Here is a 24,341-nt window from a genome sequence, read left to right on the forward strand (position 1 = left end):
CAACCCCCTCTCTGAAGAAACTTGCCAAGTAAACCCCATGATAGGGTTGCCGTAAGTCGGAGGTGACTCAGGGTGACCAGGTGCCATAACCGCAAAGGGGGACAAGGCACAGAAAAATGTAAGGCATTACAAAATAAAAGCTACAAACACTAGTATAAATATAAATTCACGCATCTTAGGCATGCTCCAAATGGAGGTTATTTTGGAATTCCTCCTGGACAGAAAGTTTAAAAGGCAGGGCATGTCCTGGAAAAGGAGTCCTTCTGGTCACCCTGAATGGAGGACCTTTTGGAATTCCTCCTGGACAGAAGGAGGAAAAGGAGGACAGGTCCAGGAAAAGGAGGACCAAGTCTGGTCACCCTGTTTAGAAAGGACCTGAAGGCCCACGAGGACAAGGGGGAAGCTCAGCAGGAGATGGGGAGAGAGAGAGAGTGTGGAGGGAGGCCAGTTTGGTCCAGCCACCCCCATGACCAAACCCAGAGCCCACCCCTAGCCATCCTCCATCTTGTGACTGTGAGGGAAGGGAAGAAGGCGGGAGGGAGCCTAGCAAGGAGTGCCCCCAGAAGGCCTGCCCCTCTTGGGTTGAGGCCAGTGGAGCCTGGGAGTGGCCAGAGCCCAAAGGGAGTGGACCTCCTGGGCGGGGGAGGAGGCAGCCCGAGCTGAAGACTTTCCCACTCAGTCAGCCCTTCGCCATTGCCTCCTCTCTCTGTCTCCTCCGGCTGAAGTTGCTCTGAAGGTGAGTTAGAGGGAATGGGAGGGAGAACCCCTGCAGAGCCCCCCACTCCGTCCTTTCAGACCCCCAGGAGCTCAGATCCTGGACTTGCCTCCTCACAAAGTGGGGAATCCCAGGGCAATGGGTCGGTGGTCCCCCCCTCCATGATCTCCGCTCCTTTTTGAGCCAGTGGTTCCCCAAACTTTGTTCCTCCAGGTGTTTTTTGGACTCCAGCTCCCCAGAATCTGTCTCTCTCCAATCTTGCCTATTTAATTAATTTTAAGTTACATTTTATTATCTGTTGTTTTTAGTGTTATTGTTATTTTAGTTTTAGGGTAAGGGATAAGGGGATATGCACTTTTATGTTATGTCTGTACTATGTATTTTATTTATGTATTTCATTGTAACGCGCCTTGATCCTCCTTATGGAAAGGCAGGATATCAATAAATCTATCATCACCATCATCATCATCATCTCTGGCCATTTGGAGGATATCTTTTGCAGGCTGGTTCCCCATCATAACATCTTTACTAAGCACTGAAACAACATGCAGGCATCTGACTAACATCTCCAGTTGCGTTTTTTAACCCTCTTGTTTGGTTTGTAACATCTTGCCTGATGAAGAAGCCCATGGAGCTTTGAAAGCTTGCAACAAGTATATTGTGCATTTAGGTTTGTCAATAAAAGTATCACTGAGGGATTTTTAGTTAGCTTTATGTTAGAGAGGTTTTACTCATGTAATGTTGCTGTTTTGGATTATACTCAGCTTGACAGGTTTTGATTCTTCTTCTTATTTTATTTGACCCCCTGCTATGTAAAGTACTGTGCAAACATTACAGCATTCTATAAATAAATGTTAATAATAATAATAATAATAATAATAATAATAATGAATGCAAAAGATCTGACTTTAGGGCTGCTCAGAATGAACATAAGAAAGCTAAAGCCCAGCCCCTGCTTCCACCCGGCAGAATTAATGCCTTTCGGCTCCATCCTATGGGATCCTGGGATTTGGCCTTTGTTGTGGCAACAGAGCTCTCTGAGAGAGAAGGCTTCTCAGGGAGCTACAAATCCCAGGATGTCATTGCATTGAAGCTATGGCAGTTGGAGCAGTATGAAGCTGCATTAATTCTGCCATGTAGACACAAAAAGGAGAACTTTCTCCTTGCAAGGCCTCTGGGGGAACGTTAAGGGGGAAAGTCAGGGCGTTGGCTGTTGAGAGCAGAGTCCCGGAAGTGGAGGAGGCTGCATCTGCGCTGTCAAAATGATCCAATTTGATGTGATGTTAAACTGGATTATTTTGACATTGTGGATGCAGCCGGAGCCAGTGCTTTGAATATGTAGTTTGATGCAGCCATTTCTGGGGAAACATTTACACGTGTCGATAACGCTTTTAGCTGCGTCCCTTGGAAGTCTCCAGGGCTAAACCTGATACTCTGGTTCTCCTCTTTTGCAGCTTCTCTTCCTCGCCTGACAAATCCCTGAAGCCATGGCAAAAGTAAGTCAGACTTTTCTTGCTTCTTTTTATATCGTTTTCCTTTTAAGGTCCCCATGGGTAAAAGGAAAGGCACAATTTTCACGTTTGCATCATTTGGCCTGATGTTTATTCATCTCATTGTGGATTGATTTGCACATCTATCAGAGCTACCTGTAAAGTAAACAGGACAAAGTTGGGTGCATGTTGTTGTTGTTGTTGTGTGCCTTCAAGTCATTTCCGACCCTAACCAGAAAACCTGTCATGGGTTTTTCTTGGCAAGATTTCCTTGGAGGAGGTTTGCCCTTGCCTTCCCCTGAGGCTGAGAGAGCGTGACTTGCACAAGATCACCCAGTAGGCTGCATGGCTGAGTTGGGAATCGAATCCTGGTCTCCAGAGTCGCAGTCCCAACACTCAAACCACCATGCGTCTAAATTGTAAACATAGTACAGTTTGACACCACTTTAAGTGCTCTAACCTTAACCTGTAGAATCCTGGGACTGGTAGTTTTACAAGTTCTTTAGCTTTCTCTGCCAAAGAGTGGTGGTGCCTCACAAAACTATACTGTAAACCCCAGCATTCCTTAGCTTGGAGCTACAGCACTTAACATGGGGTCAAACTGCATTATTTCTACAGTGTAAATGTAAAGCGAGAGTTTAATTCTGTGCAGATTTGAACTTAGATCTCCTATGTTAAAGTCCAACATCTTTGAGCATCCTTGAACTTTTCTTTCCATGGTAAGCATGCAGTACTGCAGTAATCATGTTTGGGGGAAATTTGTCAGCCAGATGAGTTGCTTGAGTTTTTTAAGTGCTTTATATCCATCCTGTAGAATCCTGGGATTGTTAGTTTTTCAAGGAACAACGGGTGCACCTACACTGTGGAAATAATGCAGTTTGGCCTTCTATGCGAAAGAGCAGTACAAAATTTCACATCCCAGCAGTCTGTAGGATGGAGCCATATTAAAAGGTTAAAGCGGGGTCAAACTACATTATTTCCACATTGAAGGTGCACCCATTGTTCCTGCCATTCAGTGTATCCTCACAACAATCCTGTGAGGTAGGTTGACTTGAGGGGCAGTCAATCAGCCAGCTTGTTAATTGCAAAGGGATGCTAGAAATGGTTGTCATTTTCTGACCATACTTCCCGGTGGCGTTGTAGTAAATTTCCACCAAAAAAGGTACAGTACAGGGATAGGAACCAGTAAATACTCAGAGCTGCCCTGTTTCCTTTTGTCTCTTCTCCACAAATCCTTCTTTTCCAAAGCTGGGTGATTTTTGGTACATGGGGAAGATGGCATGAGAACTTGGGAAAAAGTTACTATTTCAGACTAAGAGACCCAGAATCCTCCAGCCACTATAGACACTGGCCATGGATTCTGCAAGCTGTAGTGTAAAGGAATAATTTCCCTAAGTTATTTGTTAAGATGGGGGAGACTTTCACTTTTTACTCCAGTTTGCTAACTGTTCAAAGTTGGATTCTTTCTCAGAAACCCATCACACTAAGGGAGGGTGAATCAGGCACAATGTGTTCTCCTCCTCCCTGTATGAAATGATCCACGTCAGACTTTTTCCATTTTCCGCTCTTTTCAGCCAAGTTTCTCTGCCCTGTAAATTGGTGGGTGTTGCCTGTTTCTAGTGGTTAAGAAAGGGGAGGGGAGTCTGCATTGCTTCCTTTTGCACTATTTACTCTTTCTGGCTACTTTGCCTTTCTTTCTTTCTAAAAAACCGAATAGCCTTTAAGAAGTTATTTCTTCATACACTTTTGAAATAAATTCTTCCTGATGTTGCCTGACAAGGCTTTCTTGGCGTGAGGAGGAATGGTAGCTGAGGGTTAAATTATACATGGGGTGGGAGTAATAGAAGGTCAGGTTACACATGGCGTGACTAGAACTGCCAGTGTCTTTTAAATATTTTCCATAAATTGTCATTTGAGGACACAAATTGGATTGGGATTTTGGTAAGAGGGGACTAGAACGTCTCTGCTTGTGCTACAGCCCCCAGTCTTCCCTCTTTCCTGCTGTTAGCCACAGAGAGGGAAAACTGCAAACTGAAACCTGAGGTCCAAAACACACTGCAGAAATAATCCTGTTTAATACTATTTTAACTGCCCTGGCTCAATGCTAGGGAATTCTGAGAACTGTGGTTTTGCAAGACATTTAGCCTTCTCTGTCAGAGAGCTCTGGGGCCACAGTAAACTACAATGCCCAGGCTCCCCTAGCACTGAGCCAGGGCAGTTAAAGCAGTCTCAAACTGGATTATTTCTGCACTATGTTTTGGATCTGAGTTTTCTCCTTCACTACTAACTCTGGTTTTGTGGGAGGAATGACTCCATTTGCAGAATCAGTTCGGGACAGATAGACACCCCCCACCCCACCCCAACACATCACAACTCCAGTCCAAATTCTCTTGGGATGCTTTTTTGTAAAATAAAAAGACATTTGAAGTTTCAGTTACAAAATGTCGGTGTCAAGTGCAGAGCTTTGAAACGCAACTTTCTGAAAGTATAGCTCCCAGAATCCCGCAAGCAGCCTGGCCACTATTCATGATCTCTGGGGGATTCTGGGAGTTATAATCTCAGGAAGTACAGTATCCAGTTTCCAAAGGTTAATTCTGATACAGCTTGATACCTTCATAGAATTATAGTTGCAAGGTGACTCAAGTTTCTATCTAAACATTAGGAAAAACTTCCTGATGAAACAGACTTCCTTGGAGGGTGGTGCACTCTTCTTCTTTGGATCTCTTTAAGTGGCCAGATGTCCACACCTTGAGTGCTTTAGCTATGGATTCCAGCACTAAATCTAGCCCATTGTTCTTTCAGTGCTGGAATCTAAGGCTAAAACACTTGAGGTGCGGACAGCTGATCTCAGTTTAACGAAGTCTGAAGAAGAGGGTACTACCCTCCAAGGCAGTCTTTTCCATTACTGCATTATCAGAAAGTTTTTCCTAATGTTTAGGGGAAATCTTGTTTTCTTCTAATTTGAATTAATTTGTTTCTATTTTAGGACATTATCACACTACACTCTTATAGTGCTATTATTTCACTTTAACTGCTCTGTCTGCCTTATGGAATCTTTGTATTTGTTGTAGTTTAGGGAGGGACATTCAAAATTCTTAGCCAGAGAACTCTTTGTTGTTATTGTGTGCCTTCAAGTCATTTCTTACTTATGGTGACCCCCAAAACAAACCTATCAGAAGGTTTTCTTGGCAAAATTTATTCAGAGGAGGTTTCCAATGGCCTTCCCCTGAGGATGAGGGTATGTGACTTGCCTAAGGTCACCTAGTGGGTTTCATGGCCATGTTGGGAACTGAACCCTGGTCTCCAGAGTCATAGTCCAACACTCAAACCACTATGCCAAGACAGCTCTTAGGCCTCACTCAACTACAAACCCCAGAATTTCATAGGAGGCAACCATAGCAGTTGAAGTGAAATAATAGCACTGTAACAGTGTGGTATGATATTGTGCTTCATCTCGGCAGCCAAAAACAAGATGGCTCTATTTTTACATGACATCTCTTCAGATATTTAAAGATGGCTACCCTACCGCCTCTCAACCTTCTCCAAGCTAAACACATCCAGTTCCTTAAGCCATTCTTCATAGAGCTTGGTTTCCAGACCTTTCACCATCTTGGTCATTCTTCCCCAGACATGTTCCAATTGGCAAATATCCTTCTTGAACTGTGGTGTCCAAAACTGGGCAGAATATTCCGGGTGAAGTCTGACCAAAGTAGAATAGACTGTCACTATCACTTCCCATGATCTGGATTACTATATTTGAGTTGATGTAGCCTAGAATTGCACTGGCTGACTAATGCTTATCTTGTGGTTTGCTGTCAGAAGAGAAATCTGCACAGATTGAGAGAATGTATGGTTACACAATTTTTCTAGCAATCTGCTCCCTTTACATTGGTTTTTGATGCAATATTGGTTTTTGATGCTTGGAGTCAAAGCATTGCAATAATCCTTTCTGCTTCTTTGAAGGTCTTAACATAGTCTGGCCAGAAATGAAATACCTTCAAGAATTTGGGAAATTTTTTGGACTTTGGTCTTACAGTCCCCAGCCAGCATGGTTGCTGGAGATTCTGGGAGTTGTAACTCCCTGCCCCAAAGTAATCAAAATACAGTAGGTCCTTGGTATACATTGGAGTATGGTTCCATGACCTCCCCCTGCCATGGATAAAAAAATCTGTGGCTGCTCAAGTCCCATCAAATACAGTGACATAGTAAAATGGTGTCTCTTATATAAAATGACAAAATGAAGGTTTGCTTTTTGGAATTTATACATATTAAAAATATTTTCAAACCGTGGATGCTTGCACCTGTGGATAAAAAAAAATCTGTGTATATGGAGGGTTGACTGTAGATGTATTCTTTTCAATAAAAAAAGAGTCATTCTGTAATAAAAACAGATACAGTAGTAAATTCTGTGCTTGTGATGCCATTGGCCTGAAGCCAATAGGGCAACCTCTCCCTTAGGACCAACTCATGCCTAACATGGCAAGGATAGAGGAACTAGCGGCATGTGTGACTCAGAAGGAGGCACCATCTTATCATCTGGGTAGTAAAATGTCTTGGGCATGGAGAAGCCTGTAAATGTCAAGTCATCTGGACAAAGGTTCCTTTTCTGTTCTTTTACCCAGCATGCAAAGATTTCATGTATGTGTGGGCAGTCAGTGAGGTCTGGAACAGAAGTATGGAAAGGTGGGAACGTGTTCTTGGAATGGATGGAAGGTGTCTTCAAATCAAGATACTAATTAAACTAAATTAATGTGGAAGAATTGTTTGAAAATTGAAATCAGTTTATGCAAACCATCTACCTGCTGAAATCCTTGCAGTTCAGATGTGAATCTTGGGGGAATATAGCGAAAATCATGATGGTAGATTCAATGATATATTATTTAAAAGTGTGTGCCTTGAAGTTAACTGTCACCTTATGGTAACCTAATGAATTTCATAAGATTTTCTTAGGTAAGGAATGCTCAGAGGTGGTTTTGCCATTTCCTAATAAGATGAGCAAAATATAAATCAAATGAATAAACATGGATCCAGACAGCTAGTTTTGCCTGCAGTTGCTTGGATGCTTGCAGTGTGGTCCAGATACCTGAACACTAGCAATCTATTTGCAGAGATACATCTCTCTCACTTAGTTCAATAGGAAAGCTTTAATGGAAATGGCTTATTATTTTAAGACTTCACTAGTATCTAACAGAAGTGCTCTGAAGATGCCAGCCACAGATGCTGGTGAAATGTCAGGAATAAATTCTTCTAGAACATGGCCACATAGCCCCAAAAATCCCACAAAAAACTATGAAGTGCCCTTGCTTTATCATTGAAATCTTGTTATATGCTATTGCTATGAGACTGCAGCTTATGCTTTGTATTCTGTAATTTCACATATCATTTTTAAAAAGAAGACAGCCAGGGCACATTTATTTTGTCTGACCTATAATAAGAGTTTGGTTATTTTAACCTTTTAACTCCTTTAGCTGAAGCGTTGGCTTCTGCAGCTGCTTTTACTTTGTTTACTTTTGATTTATAGTTTTTTTTACTGTTTTTCTGTTTTCCTTGTGTATCAAGTTTATGATTTTATTATTGTGAAGTGCACTGGAGGCTACTGTGGCAACAGTTGGCATATTAGGGTTCCATAAACAAATAAATGTAAATGATTTTATACTATAGCTACCTTGTATTTACTTTGATAAAAAACAGCAAGAATAAACTGCTGAATAAAGGTCACAAATATACTAGACAGTGCAGTTTTGTTTGCTGCATTATATACAATACCTTTCATGTTTTTCTTTTTAAAAAAGAAAGTACATCTGGGATTGATAAGAAAGAAGCACAAGCAGCCCATAATACTTATTCCCAGCGCCCAAAGTCCATTTAAAAAGGGGTAATTGGACATTTTTGTAGCTGTAAAGTTTTTAGATATGCTGCTTTAAATAGAGCTTGCATTGGTGATATTTGAATAACCTGATTTAAAACAAAGCCAAAAAGCAGCCTTGGAGGTTGAAGTTATGACTGATGAGAGGAACAAAGAAATTTGAAAGGGATTAAGCATTTCCTCCCCACCAGACATTCATATTTGCATTGTCAAAGGCTGCTTTTCATTTTTTAAAAATAATTAGATGGCTGTTGCCCTGACTGCTTTCTCCTCTTATAACATAATCTTCCTAAATTCCTTTTCCTTGTGCAGGGCATAAAAAATAGAGTACTTTATCCCGTCTCCTGTTGCTGGGAAGATAGCATAGAAGAGTGATTTCTGTGAAGGAAACTAGTTGGAAAGAAAAGCTTTGTTTATTTTTAAAAATATTTCTGCCCCACACTATATCACAATGTACCATCTCAGGGGAGCATACAAGTAAAATCAATATAAATAGGTTGAAACAATTTCAAACAAAGCTAATTTAAGGAGATCAAAAACTCATTCAACATTACAAGTTGAAACAGATTTCAAAGGTTAGTCTGTTCTTCCTCAACCCACTGTTCGGTGTGCTTCCCATACAAAGGTTCTATTGGGAGTCTGTTTACTTTTTTCTCCCACATCAGTCGTGTTTGGCCCTGCTGTAACATTCAAAGTTGCATGTCAAGAAGCATAAAATCTAGGGTATAAGGAATGTGCAAACATGAACCAACTGCAAACAAAGTTCTGTAATTCTTCCATCTTACAAAGATACACAAGCTAGTGGATCTACTGTAAAAGTAACCTGCACTTTGCATATGCTCAGCCTTAGGTCCCTGTAGAAGTGCTAATGTGATTCTCCCAGCAGCTGTAATGTTATAGTGCAGTACCATCCCCTGAGGTCTAAAGTATGCTTTTTGCTGCAACATCCACTTTGGTAATTGGAGGCGTTTTCTTGACCTGCGTGACTTGCCTTCCCTAGGAGAGCTGTTTGTGTAGCAGTACTTGTAGTTGCCACAATGTGTGGACGTCATCTGAAGAAGCTAGGAATTGGGCACAGCTAATTATTTTGCTTTGTCTTTTGTAGTATGCTGGCATCACAGTATATCAGATAGAAAAGTGAGACCTGCTCTGAGACAGAAGTTCCCAACCTGTGCTCAGAGGAGCCTACTTCCCAGGTGCTCCGCGGCCGCTCCTGGAAAATAAAAGAAATAAACATTGAATAAAATTAAAGAATAAGAATATATTCTTACATATACTCCTAAACACCATTAACTTGTAACACATAGGGTAGGCCTCTTAGGGGCTCTGCCATAGAAATAAGGACTCCATGTGTCAAAAAGGTTGAGAACCCCCGCTCTAAGATATATTTGATTGGACACTCAAGGGCTGGTATTTTTCTTTCTATTTCAAATTTTTTTAGAGGTTTTGATAAAATATAGATTGAATCTATTTGTTCAGAAATGGGCTGTACAGACTGCCCCTTTTAGCTCCAGATTGGTGCCGTAGCAACCGCACACTGCAAGTCTGATCTTGTGACCGCAGAAAGGACGCCATAGCCACCGCAGCTTTTCAGTGCTCTTTTGTCACTGCATCATCTAGATGCAGTGCCAGAAGAGTGCCTTGACAGCACCCACTGTGTAGTGCAGCGCATTGTGTCACACCAGCCTGGGGGTGAAGTTGGGGTATGCGTTGTGTGGACGCCACGCCCCGACTCTGCCCCCAGGCCGGCCTGAATGGCTGGCTTGTACAGCCTCGAAAATCCATATTTGCATAGAAAAAAACATGCCATCATCTGCTTAGATTTAGAACCACAGCAGTGCAGGTGTGTGGTTGTTTGGCATGAGCTTAAACATAAATGTAAGAGTTATTGCATTAGCAAAAAAGGCATATTTCTCTAGAGAATGCAGCCCCCAAATCCCATTTTTCCATCCTTCAAAGTCCACCAACTCCTCCATTTTTTTAAAAATTGCAAGATCATCAGTCAGATTACCTCCTGACATTGGCCAGAAATGTGTACCAACAAGGCATTTGCCCTTTTACCAATATGAATCCTCCAACTCTAGAGCCCTTTTCTGTGCTGGATCTGTATTAAAAGTAGTGATTGAAAGTGATGTATTTTTACTTCCTGTGTGTTAGGATGTACTGGTGTGGTCTGTGGATAATTGTGGAGGCATTTGTTCCTATCCCTTCTGTGGTTTCTGACCCTTGCTTTAAAACCAATATAGGTGACACTATACATGGTATAAAGAGGAACATAATTCATACACCCACCTGCCTGATATAACATAGTCAGTATCTATGCATTTTATACTGTAGTGTCAAATCTGTAGGAATGGGGTGGGTGGGCAAATATGGTCCTCCAGAGGTTTTAGAGGTATTTTTTTCATAGCTATTGGCAGCATGGCCAATGCTAAGGGACAGTGAAGGATGTCTTCCCCAAATACCTGAAAGGCCACAGTTGTCCAGACTTGTTTGAAATAAATAAAAAGCAGCCTCGGGTCTGGTATGATGTCCACTAAAATGCCCAACTGGAGATCCCCCCCCCCACCATGGACACTTGGAAACATTGTGTTATGCCTTATTACACAAACACATTCAGGACAGGGGAAACCTGCTTGAAAAGCCCAGAGAAAACATCTGAGAAGAACTCACAGCCACAAATCCCCTGTCCTTGGCCACAGATAAAGGGTTGAACTATACGTTACCATCAGCTGATCTGATTTTATTAATTTAGGGGAGGGGAGGGAGCTGTGGTGGAGTTAGTTTTGGCCCTTGCCACAGTGCCAATAACTCCCAGAAATTGACATCTGTTTTCTATTTCCAAGTTATTAGCCTGTCGGTTGGTATTTGTTGTTTGACACCGTGGGGTGTTTATAGTAAAACTATTACTCAAGGTGGCATTATGTGGCATTTGGAGATTTACTGTCTGGAAGCTATTATTATTTTTTTAATTTGGGGCAATTCAAAGAATTTGAGGGGCTATAAATAAGTTGACACTTTCCCCACCCCTGATTTAGACCTTCACTGAAACTATAGAGCCCCCCCACTACAGATGTGTATAAGTGGTTTGAACGTTGGACTCTAAGATTCAAACCCTGCACAGCCAACTGAGATTCCTTGGGCAAGTCACACTCTTTCAGGCTAAGATGAAGGCAATGACAAAATTCCTTTGAATAAATCTTGCCAAGAAAACCCTAGGATAGAATATCCATAAGTCAGAGTTGACTTGAAGGCACATAACAGCAACAAACAGGTATGTAGTCAGTTTGCTATGTCTTAAAATAAGAAAATTAATACAAACTGGAAGGGTCTCATAACAGCTCTTCTTTTTTTAAAACCCACCTACATTGGGGAACAGTTAGCCATGACTTGTGCAATGTTTAGTTTGGCTTGAGTTTTGTTTGTTTTGTTTGTTTTCTTTACATCACCCCTTTGTTCATCTTCTCTTGCATGCAGTTACTACTTCTCTTGTTTTCAGAGTGCATGCATGCACACAAATGATCTGATTGTCATCCTCTTCCCTATAGCTTCATTTACATAGTTAAGTTCTGGCAGCAATCCTGGATAATTAAATCCTGAGCGGTCTGGTAGTTTTCCAGTGAAGCAGCCTCATCTGAAACACCTGGTTTCTGCTCTTGGAAAACAAAACAAAACTCTTAACTGTATTCTCTATTGCACAGCCTCTATTCCTTGATGTTCTTGTGTAACAAATACTAAACACCCAAAAGGTTCTTGCTGCACCTTTGAGACTAACTGTACAAGAGAAGTTGTACCAAGGCTATGAAAGCTCATACTACAGATTCTTTCACACATTTAGTCTCAAAGGTGCAGCAAGATCCTTTTGCTTGTTGATGTTCCAGACTAGTATGGCTATATCTCTAAGTACTAAGCATGTATATGCTTGCATGTGCAGGGCCTCAAATAATCTGAGCTGTTTAATTGGAATAATTTGTCAGTGAGTGAGGATGCATTGCAAAACTTTGCATGTGGGATTGATGCTTTGGATGTGCTCTCATGGGATCTCTTTGTTCTAAAGCACTTTGCTGGAGTTTGCCAAGGCTGGTGTCATGATAAAATCTAAGGACTGAGTTAAGAGTAGCACTCACACAAATATTGTGTAACTCTTTCCTGCTACACAGTGTGCTGCAGGCTTTAACAATGAATAATCCGGATTTTATTCCCATTTGTATCTTTATAAATGTTATTCTTTGGTTTAAAATAGAATTAATGGAAAAGTTGGACAGAATACTTCTGTACACATACTGGCCATTTAAGAAGAGCAAGTTCTGAATCAGAATGTACTCCTTAATTGGTGAAAATGATCAAGGAATAATTTAGCCAATACTGTCGGCCCTCCCTATAGGTGGGCTTGCTTTGATCTTACGTGGAAGGAAAGCCCCAGCAGAAATAATGGGGCACGTACCCGTGTCGTGCACCCTGTGCACCGCCACAAGCACACGCCCCATTATTTTCTATGGGGCTTGAGCATACACTCTTTTCCCCATATGCGGGGGGGGGGGGGAGGTCTGGAACGGACCTCTGTGTATGCGGAGGTGCAAAAAGAAGCTGCTTTTTGTGGCTTCTTTTTGCATCGCGGCCTGGAATTGGCTGCAGCTGGGACTCAAACCAGCAGGTGATGTCCAAGGTGACAGTGTGTGCCAGGAGCATGTAGCAAGATGTAAATATACTGTGTCATCTTTGCAAGGGGGAAGATATTCCAAGATTCACAGGAAATTGTACAGGAAGGGGCAGAGCAAGGTGTCCACATGGCAAATGTGTATATAAGCTCAGATGTCTGTTTGTACAGTTTGTTGGGGTTTGTAGTTGGTGGATGGTGTTGGTATATGCTGGCATATTCCTTCTGGGTGGCCAAGAAAATATGCTGTTAGGTACATACACGTGCATAAGTTACATTATGGATGCAGGGCCAAAAAACCCATTGTGCAGGGGACATATTCTGATACTAACAGAGGTTCCTTGTCTTTGCACGTTCCACATTGTACGTTATGTGTTGTGGTTGTGTATTCTGTATTTTACATTGAGCAATGGCACTTAGTCATTGACTAGTATTGCATGTTACTATTCTGCATGGGGTTGCATAGCATATACCTATAGTATCTCTATCTCCAGGTATTTAGCTATGCTAATAGGGTGCTAGGTTTCAGCCCTTGCATGTCTTTCTTGCAAGGGGAATGCTTGGAGTAGTGGCAGTTTGTTGGCTTGGAGCGGATATCTACCAGGTAGCCAAACATTCTTCAGGCTTTTCCTTAACTTTGGAGCTGATGAACGGTGCAGGGACTGAAGCACTCCTGCCAGCATGAGCTTCTGTTTCTTCAGTGGTGGAAGGAAGCCAGAGGCACACTTACCATGGCAGTCACTGTTGCATTTAATTCACCTAGATGCCTTTTTTTCCTTTTGTTACTATAGTGTAGTGTGGCAGCTGTTCTGCTCAGAGGTAATATGATTCATCTTTGACCTGCCCTAGTACACTGCAAAATAAATTATGTCTTTTTTGTGTGGCAGATATCATTACTGCTTTGTTCTCTGCCCTTCCTTTTGGCATATGGGTGCCCTCAGAGGTTCCACTTATTAACAGTGGAGCCAGTGAATTAAAGTGGATAAGCAGAGCTGAGTTTTTTGGATGAACTGAAAGAACAAAACCAGTGGTGGTTAGCAGCTTCCGTGTCAGTGGGCTAGAGAATCCATTCTGATTTTGAGGTTAACCTTTAAAGGAACTGGTGATAGGGACAAACCTATTTGGGTGATAGGGTTTTCCTTGGATAGGTCCTTTAATGATCAGGCTAAAACCTGCACCAGATTCACCACTGCAGTGGCATGAGATCTGTTACTCAAAAAGATGGAGGGGGGATTTGGGGTCCCCACCAACTGTGTCAGCATCTCTTTAAATGTTGGAGGAATTGCTTACCTCAAGAAGATTTGTGAGAACCTCAGTAACTTAAAGATTGTCTTCACCTATGTATATCAGTACTAATTGTAGGAGGACTCTAAATTTGGTAACTATGGTGTGGTACAGACCGCCAAAAACCGGTGGCCTCCTGGTGCCTGTTTTTCCGCCAGAGGGAAGCCACAGCCACCAAACCACTGGTGCACCCATTAGATAAGCACCATGTATACAGGGCGCCGCCATTTTTCCGCCCTTGTCATGTGCTAGGGTTGCGGGGCATGTGGGTGCTCCACCCCGAAGCTACCCTAGCACATGACAAGGGCGTCCCTAAAGGCCCGTTTGTACTGGGCCTAAAAGAAGGTTTTTATTTAGAAATATGCAAGAGTGCAACCAAAGACATGATAGCAGTTCAAACAGAAACACTATATAGAGCTAACCGAAATAGAAGTAAAGAAATTGGATAGCAGAGGCTTAGGGTTGTAGAGGGGGTATATTTACCTGTCCTGAAGAGGAATCCATGGAAAACTGTGTGTAGCTCAGATGGCTTCTGAGGGTGGCACAGTGAGTGAAAGATGCTTTCTGTGCATAAATAAGGCTAGAGCTGGGGCTGATATTTATGCAGTGGACACTTGTTATATGCTGGGGTTTGGTTCCAAGATCCTCCGTGGATAACAAAATCCGTGGATGCTCAAGTCCCATTAAATAGAATGACCTAGCAAAAAGGTATCCCTTATAAAAAATGGAAAATCAAGGTTTGATATTTGAAATTTATACTTTTTTTGAACATTTTCAAACCATGGATGCTTGAATCCGTATATAAAAATCCATGTATAAGAAGGGTCAACTGTATCTGATATCCTAGCCTTGATAGGTTGTAGGTGCTATTCTGCATTGTAACAAAGACCGGATAGTCTTCCCAGGGAATTGAAAATAAAATTCTAGAATGACTGATGGCTTTAATTTCAGAGTAAGAAAAACATTGACTGGATTTAGGGCAAGCCCAGGATAGATGGCTAGGGAAGTTGACTGGGAACGTGGCAGGGAGTAGATAGCAAATATGGGCTTAATCCCATTGCCTTTGTCTCCAACGCATGAGGATATGTGACAAGTCTGGGAGGAGGATGGAGCAATCAGCAAACCATTTAGCCTTTATCTTGATATCACCTGGGTCCTCCACATGTCTTTGGGTCAATGCGCCTTTCCCATGAGAAAGCTTCGTGGTGTTCCAAAGGTCGTCATGACCTCAAGAACATGCTTGGCTCCAGTATGAAAATAAGAAAACACCATAGACATCATGTGGAGTGTTGGGTATGCTAACAGAACCGCCTTCCATGATTGTTTAAAAAATGATCCAAAAGGCAGTATTTGACAAAGTACGATGAAATGTGTTCACATCTACATTGTGCTAGCAGTATATACTAAAATACAGAGAGTTATTTTGAATGGAGAAAGAGAAACACAAATATTCAGACTTTGTTGAAATGACATCTAGGATAGATTTAGATGAGCAGGGTAGCTGGCAAAGCCATGAGAATAGTCTTATATATTTCTTGACAGCCTCATGTTAGTGTTTCAGTATATGAGAAAGGCATTACAGATGGTGGTGATTTATTTTTGAATGATTTGTCTGTGACAAAAGACCAGGTGGAGGAAAAATTACCCTGAGACTTCTCAAGCTGCTCTTTTGATTTCAACTGAACTCATTGTTTTGCCTAGACTTCAGATATAGACAGGTATTCCTGCAACATACAGTTACCGAGCCTTCTCTCTCTCCCCTCTTTCCCACATGTCTACTTTCATTCAACAGTGAAAGTTACTTGTGCTAAACAAAAGCTAAACAAAAGTATGTCAGCTAGCCCAGACACCAATAAATTGATTCGGCTGCAGTAAAAAAATGTAACTCTTACATTTTGACAGGTTTAAGTATAAATTTTCTCAAGAATAGCTGGCCATTGCGTTGGAGGAGCTGAATATTGTAAGCCCGAGGGCAGGGAACCGTCTAACTAAAAAGATTGTATGTACAGCGCTGTGTAAATTTACAGCGCTTCATAAATAAAGGTTAATAATAATAATAATAAAGGGGGAATATGAATAATCTTTAAGAATAATTAGAAAAAGAGCTGGCAGGAAAAAGCTACAGAATCCTTTCCTGTGAAAGGACTGTGATCAAAATGTTAGTCTACATTCCCGTCGTCTATGAACTATGTGTCTATTCTGTGTTGCCTTCCTGCCACTTTCTCCTCCATCTCTACCCTATTCATGTGGTGGTAACAGCTATCTGCTTTCCAGTGAGCTTCAAATAATTTGGAAAGCTCTCACTCTATGATAATCTCAGATTGTATGGAAGCCTCACTTGTCTAATTTCCATTTTCCCTTGAGCAAGATGAATTGAGTACAATGGAATTTTGAATGACCAAACATTATTATGGAGGAGAAGCTGGATCACAGTTTCTTTGAGGAGAAAGTGGAGGACAGAGGATAATGAACATGATTGGTTGGTTAGTGTACAAACTGAGCTTACTCTTTTGCCTCTTCCTCCTTTTTGCTCATAGCTAATCTTTCCAGGTAAAATTACTATATAATAGAAGGTATTTGCAGTGATTATACTAGCTTATAAAAAGTTTTTATACGTTAGCATAGTTTATTAAAGATTTTACCTTTGTTCCTGCATTGCCACTTATTGAATATGCGTAATTTCTTTCCCTGTGTTAGCATTTTCTAAACTTGTGTCCTCCAGACATACTGACTGCAACTCTCATTATCCCTAGATAGCATGGTTATTGTCTGGATGGCACCACATTCATGCAGGCTGACTTTGGCTGCTAAGTAAAAGAATGAAAGCCAAAAGAAAAAGGAAAGAAAATTAGAAGTTGTTTAAATTTATTTCTGGGGGGAAAGAGCATGTTTCTGAGGAAAACGTACTGTGAATTCCTGAAACAATCAACTGCGTAGTAACTCTGCAATACACAATCATGCTTGTGTTAATGGCTCATTCTTTTGGAACCTTGATTGGTTGGATTTATTTTTAGCGAAATGAGTGTGGTACATTTTCTTATTTGTCTTCTCTGCAGTCTTTCAAATTATGCAAATGTTTCTTAGTGCCTGATTGATTGGAATGTGTAAATTCATGGTTCTGCAAGCTTTTTGGGGAAAAAAACCCAACATACTTGCGCTTAGTATTTGAGGCTGGGGCTGAGAACAGAATTGTGCCATTTCTTTGTGGCTAATAGTTGCTAGATAAAAGATGTTTTCTTGCTTTACTAAAAGTGTTAATAGTTTTTATCATAAGGCTAATGCACCCCTTAATAATGGTGTTTAAGCAAATGTGAATAGATGTACAGTGCATCAATGTAATTTTATTTTTCTTTTAGTATACAAGAGGTACTGTGAAGCCCTTCCCTGGCTTTGATGCCAGAGCTGATGCTGAGGCTCTTCGAAAGGCAATGAAAGGCTTGGGTAAGTGCTACATGTTCTTGTGGCCTGTCTGAGTAAAGCTGCATGATTAAAACTGAGTGATGAGGAGTGGAATGGAGTCCATTGGAAGGGCAGCTTTTGTAGCCGAGAGCCCTCTGTGCTCATGCAGGCTTCCAGGCTTTAAAACGTAATTTGTAAATTTACTTGTTTGGAATACAGCCACCAGCATCCTCCAGCTAGCAAAGCCAAGGTCATGCTTAACAGGGGATTCTGAGAGTTGTAGTGCTAAAATAACTGTTCTGAATTCTGTTTCTGAATCATTCAGGGAACATTCAGAAGCAGTCAGCTGACCATTGCAGACATTTAAGCATGACACATAAAAATCTGTGAAGACTGGGGACAAGGACTTAATGGAGGGGTGTGGAAAGGCCATAGCTTGGTGGAAGAACACATGGGTGACAGTCTTTCCATAATGATGGTCCCAGATTCAATCCTTGGCATTTCCAGGGAGGGCTGGATGAACTTTAAAGTCCTTGAGACTGGCTATTAGGAGAGATATGAATTTTCACTTATTTCATTCTCTCACACAAGAAAGAATTTCAAAAGTTTACTCCCTACTGAGAGGTTAATAGGAATATAAAGAATACTTGTGAATTTCCTGGTCCTTGAGACAGTAGGGTATCTCAATGCCTTAACACACCTGGTTTTGAAAACAGTCAACAGCTGTGAGATTTTTTTTATTGTTGCTAAAAGTTAGTCCTAAACAGAGAAAACTTTTGTGATTTTTCAGCATTTTTGTAAGGCAGAGTTTTTTGTGCAAACAATCTCCCCATCCTAAAATTTGAAAAATCATTGAAAAACGCACAGAAACTCCCATAATTTTACCTAGTTGGGAGAAAATGTTTGAAATGATTCATTCTTACATGTGAGAACAAGATAAGCAAAGATTTACATCTCTAGGTGTGATTACGAGAAGTTATAATTGTTTGATTTCTTTTATTTTTGCATTTTGAACTTTCTTGTGAAAATTCATGTGCATTTAAATTACTTCTTTTGTTGAGACACCCTTAATCACTGAGGATTAGAAAATTTGTGAGGATTCCTTACATGTCTAGATGCCGCTCTAGGCTCTGGTTTAGTATAAGGTTTCTTTTAGTCTACCAGTGTTCCCACTCATATGATTTTTAACCAGTGGTTATTAACTGAATAAGAATTAGAAGAGGTATTATCAGTGGGATCAGGATATTTAGGGCTGGGTCTGATTCCTTCTTCCCACATGGACGTAGCATCTGTTCATTGATATTATATAAGCAAAATATAAGGTGACATACTGAGAAAGGCAATTATTAGTATTTCATGAGATCCAGTGAGTGAATTACTATAAACCCATATTTTAAAATAAAACCACTACTATGTAGAACTCTTCAGTAGAAAATGAATTTTTTATTGAGAATTATAGATTGTTATTTGCTATTTACATCCTTGAAATGTTAATAATGTCTTCAGTATGTTAGCTTAACTTATACAAATATTGATGTACAGATGATGAGTCAAAGTGGAAAACAGAACGTGGCTCCAAATATACTGATTTACACTGATCTCTGTGTCTCTGAAAAGTTGGTGTTGGAGCCAAAATAAAGGAGCAAATTTCATGAAAATATGTAAACATCCTAAATGCATTCTGATGATGATTCTTGAGAATAGCAATAGCAAGTACATTTCTCATGGAATCATAAGAGTTGGAAGAGACCACAAGGGCCATCCAGTCCAACCCCCTGTGTGGCAGGAACTCTCAAAGCATCCCCGACAGATGGCCATCCAGCCTCTGTTTAAATACCTCCAAAGAGGGAGACTCCACCACTCTCCGAGGGAATTTGTTCCACTGTCGAACAGCTCTTACTGTTAGGAAATTCTTCCTAATGCTGAGCTGGAATCTCTTCTCCTTCAGTTTATATACCTCTTATCAGTACACTTAAGCATTCCCTAAGCAGTTTACAATGTGTGTAAGCTAATTGTCCTCATCAAGTTGGGTATTCGTTTTAGCAACCTCAGAAAGATGCCAGGTTGATTCGATCCTGAGCCCCTGGCTGGTATTGAACTCACAAGCTTGTGGTTTGTGAAGGAGTGGCTGTGGTACAGTCATTTAACCACTGTGCCACCAAAGCTCCTGGTAAAAAAAGAACTTGGTAAAAAGTGTGAGCCAGGAGCATTGCCTATACAGTACTCTAGCTTGGATTCATGATATCATATAGTCAGAACAAACATAACATCACTGGGGAGCCTGTTCAGAGTGAGGGTCTTAGTTTCTGCTTTCACTCTGTTGTGACATTGTCACATGATTAAAACTGATTAGGTGGCTAATTAGGTGGTAGTCGAGTAGGATTAATAACAAACCTGCCATTCAAAAATAATGACAAAGCAGAAGGCTGGGAAAAAAAATAGCCAAAATCAGGTAGTGGGCAATGCTTGGAAAGGGGGATTGATTTCTGTGTTTTCTTCTTGTCCTGAACATTTTCTTGGGGAAATTCAGTGTCATTGAACTTCTTACTGTAAATTGAAAAGATACAGATTGGAGATTGTATGAAGCCATTTATTTAGTATTCTTCAAGTAATGCAAGATTGCTAAAAAGTGAATATTCATGCATAATTATGTTTCAAGACTCATACATATACAAAATATTGATATTTATCTTCTCGCAGTAAATCACTCTGTTTTGAATTTACATAATTTAAGGGACTGATGAAGAGTCAATCCTGAAGATCCTAACCAGCAGAAGCAATGCTCAACGGCAGGAAATTGCTGTGGAATTTAAAACCTTATTTGGCAGGGTAAGGAAGTTGGGTTGGGTTGGGAGTTTGTGTGTATGTGCAGAGATACATGTTTGGACAAGCCTATAATGTGTATTTTGTGAAGGGTGGTATTTTGAGTCTGCTGGCATTACCCTGTACTTTTTTCCTCCTACTCAACATATACTGCCTCTTTTGTGTTTCGTACTCACTCCAACAACACCCTAGGTTTGTCTGACTGAAATATACATTTTGAACTGTTTTTCTCATTATTTTCCCTCATTCTCCTATGTTTCTGTTAGGATCTTGTTGATGATCTGAAGTCAGAACTTACAGGCAAATTTGAGACTCTGATGGTTGAGCTGATGAGACCTGCCCATATTTTTGATGCTCACGCACTGAAGCATGCTATTAAGGTAAAATGAGTACAACAGAATAAAAAGATTAAAATGGTTCTTTCTTTAGAATTGAACCTCCATTGTTCATTCTCAGATAGTTTGTTATGGAATTTAATCTGCATGATTATTTTTTGGCAATTACTTTATTTTAATGACTTCATTTATCTCCCTATTCACTTGACTAATTTTAAAGAGATCTCAATGATCAGGTATTGATTTTTTGTAGGAACTAAATATAATGTCTGGCCAGTAGAGTGTGTGCAATAAAGTTATTTATACCATTATCACAATTTTACAGTGACAAAAGTCTGTCACTTTTAAATACTCTATTTATGTTAAATTTATGACCGGACATCAGTGAGTGCCATTTTGCTTCCTGTGGAAGCTTTTTAAAAATGATTACCAACATAGCTGCTTGGGCTTATGTACTTTATATAGTGTTAGGAAAAGGGAACCAGAATCTTGCTCTACTCATCCAAAGGTCCACTTAAGCAAGCATACTGTTTCATACGGTGATCAGCCAGATGCTTGTGGCAAGTCATGGAGGCAAAGCCAATCTTGGTCCCCAGCAACACTGTTCAGAGGCATGTTACCTCTAAACCAGAATTTGGAAAAGTTACTTTTTTGGATTACATGCTGAATGTGGAATTCTGGGAATAGTTGTCCAAGAAAGTAACATTTCCAAGCTCTACTGCGAACCTGGAGTTGTCTCGGTCTCTCTCTCACATAGACTCACACTTTATATATTCAAGTATTGTTGCTTATACAGTATAGTGCAAATGATATTAATTAATAGGGTGGGAGATATGAACCAGTTTGGGTACACCCTCCAGATGTAATTTGTTAAGAGAATTTCTAGTGAAGGATCTCCTCCTCTCCCTCCCAGTCTTCAGCCCTAGTTGAACAGAGGGCATTAAGTGGCTGTAGAACATTAATAAACGGGGGCAGAGTAAACAATTGGTAAACAAGGAGTGCAGATCTGGAAAAGGAAGATGCAAAAAAGGTGCATAGATGCAAAAAGGACAGAGGATTGTCCAAGTATAGGTCAGGTTGACATCAAGGTGCTCTTTCTAGCTGTGCCCAGGAACAGTCATGAGATCTGTCCATAGAAGTTGCTGGAGAAATTGAAGGCCTTAATGTTGTTGGGAATGAGCGTGAGGATGTCCTTCCCGCTTTCTGCAAAACTGAGAAATAACTCCCTCCCCCCAACAGACCAGTAAGGAATAAACATACTCATTGAAGACAGAAAGTAGGTTTCTTGTTGGAGAGGGAGAATAGAAAACAAGAGAAGGGAACACAGATGGAGTATTTGGTATCCAAAACAGAAGTACTCCACATCTCAGCCTTCTGTTAATACATTTTAATGTTTTCAAGGTTTAATGTTTTTGACCTTACAAATTATTTATTTGTGTGGTTTTTTTTAAAAAAACTGTATACTCTTTCACACTTTTGTAGTGTTTACAATTTGTATTCTTTTAAAATTTGTTGTTAGTCCCTATATTGTGAGAAAGGCAGGAGAGAGCCCAGGGCCTCAAGTTCAACTCAGGCTTGCATCCTTCCGAGGTCGCTAAAATGAATACCCAGATTGTTGGGGGCAATTAGCTTACACTTTGTAAACCATCAGGAATAAACTCTTCTAGAACATGACCACATAGCCTGAAAAACTCACAAAAAGCTTTGTAAACCGCTTACGGAGTGCTTAAGTGCACTGATAAGTGGTATAGAAATGTCCTTGCTATTGCTATAAATAAAATAAAATAAAATAAATAAATTTGTTTCAGTTTTCCAAATCAATGAATGCCAGTGGCTTAAATCAGTGACATACCTAATGTTCCATGAATTTGTCTATCGTGCCCTTCAGAGACATTGAAACTAGTGGTTATTGTGTTCCTTCTCTTTTAACTGTTGTTTTTTTTTTGTATCTCAAAAAAGCCCTTTAGCCTGTAGCTTTCCTTCATAGGAAGCACATTTCAAGCTCCTGGTCACTTTAGCTGCTTTTCTCAGAGTACATAGTTAATTGTTCTGTGAAGTGTTCACATCTGGCAATTAATATTTTTTTCTGAACACACATTGACTTTGGCTTTCAAATTAACCCTGAAGGTTCAGCAGGGTGTGAAGAGTTGTTTCTGAAGAATGTTCCATAGAACCTTCTGATCAATTTTTGAGAAGTCTGAGCCAGACAATTGTGTAGTCCCAGGGCGGGAACTGTGCAGCCCTCCAGATATTGTTGGATATTTCAACTTCCAGCATTCCTCATCATTGCCTCTGCTGGCTAAGGCTGATGGGAATTAAATTTGAATGATATCTGAACATCCACATAATTTCTACCTCTGGTATAGTCAGTCATCATAGGTGGCTTAGGCCCGGTACAGACCGCCCAAAAAGGGTGGCCTGCCAGCACCTATTTTTCTGCCGGTGGGAAGCCTTAGCCACCAAACCACAAGGCTTCCCGCCGGCAGAAAAAGAACCTGCAAAAAGTGGGTTCTTTTTCTGTCGTGGTGGCAGTGTAGTGAGTACGCCACTGGCGCACTCGTTACATAAGTGCCGTGTGGATGCCGCTCGGCATTTACATAACAATGGTGGCGTGTATGTAAACAGGGCACCGCCATTGTTACTCCCTCGTCACGTGCGAGGCTTGCGGGGCTTGTGGGCGCTCCGCCCACCAGGCAACCCTCACATGTGACGAGGGCACTTTAAAGGCCCATCTGTACTAGTACAGCTGCTGTTTAGCTATGCAAATAGATGACATTCCAGTTGCCTAACTATTCTGAGCAAAACATAATAGCCAAATATTGATTTCCCCCTCAACCTGGAATTTGGAGAAGAAGGGAGAGAGAGAAATGGCTTGTTTAACTTCATGGGATGTGGCTGAGAAAACCTTAAAGGCTGTGATTTCATATTAACTTAAGAAATAAAATCAGTTATATGACAGGTAGAAGGAAGGCCATGTTAATAAATAAAAAGGTCTTTTACTCATGTCACCTTGGTTGTATTATGCAAGTGGTTAGATCTTTGTAGAAGTTGAAGTCTGGTGAAAGCAGGCATTGATTTCTTTTCCATGCTACTGACCTTACAACTCCACTGTAGCTTTACTCTCCTGACCCAAAAACTGAAACTACATATTTGGCATACTACCCCAAACTGGGAATTCACATCTTTGCCAAGCACTGTAACTGGTTCAAACAAACATCTGGAAACCTGCCTGCATGAAAAACAGTGGTTAGCCTGTATATCTGAAGGCCATTGAGTCACTCACAAACCTGTCTACTGTGGTAAATGTGAGAGGCCTTGTTGCTCATCCTCTGCCTCCTGTAATCATGGATGTAAGGACATGTAGACAAACCTCCTTAGTTGTGGCACCCATGTTTTGTAATTCACATCATAAGGAATTCATTGCCCCATTTTCAGGCAATATGAATATTCAGACAAGTAGAAAAAGGTATCACAGTTATCCTTGAAATCCCCCAAATGTTGGGCAGAACAAATCTGGACCCAGCTGAGGTTCTCCTTCTTCCCTTCTCAAATCTGCCTCTTCTCCTGTGCTACTCCTCATGCCTGGAATCTCACCCCCACACAACTAAGAACTATTACTTACTTGGCTAATTTCAAGACGTTTTTGGTCCGGGGGGGGGGGGCATTCCAAATTACTGGTTGCTAATTTGTTGTTTCTTTGTCTTTCCTTTTATACTAGTTTGTATTATTTTAGAGATGTTTTTAATTTTTCTAATGTTGCTGTTTTAGATTG

General features: G+C 40.8%; 1 protein-coding gene across 1 annotated transcript in view; it reads left to right on the plus strand.

Moving 5' to 3' along the window:
• The first annotated feature begins 587 nt into the window (after window positions 1–587).
• ANXA5 (annexin A5) overlaps window positions 588–24,341 on the plus strand; it is a 39,033-nt gene continuing 15,279 nt past the window's right edge. Inside the window, exons 1-5 of the mRNA XM_042469283.1 lie at window positions 588–736; window positions 2,170–2,211; window positions 17,369–17,453; window positions 20,146–20,240; window positions 20,501–20,614. Of these exons, the coding sequence (XP_042325217.1) occupies window positions 2,203–2,211; window positions 17,369–17,453; window positions 20,146–20,240; window positions 20,501–20,614 (303 nt within the window). The 5' untranslated portion in view covers window positions 588–736; window positions 2,170–2,202. The remainder of the gene's footprint in view (window positions 737–2,169; window positions 2,212–17,368; window positions 17,454–20,145; window positions 20,241–20,500; window positions 20,615–24,341) is intronic.

Source organism: Sceloporus undulatus, chromosome 5 (assembly GCF_019175285.1).
Source record: "Sceloporus undulatus isolate JIND9_A2432 ecotype Alabama chromosome 5, SceUnd_v1.1, whole genome shotgun sequence".
Classification (NCBI taxonomy): domain Eukaryota; kingdom Metazoa; phylum Chordata; class Lepidosauria; order Squamata; family Phrynosomatidae; genus Sceloporus; species Sceloporus undulatus.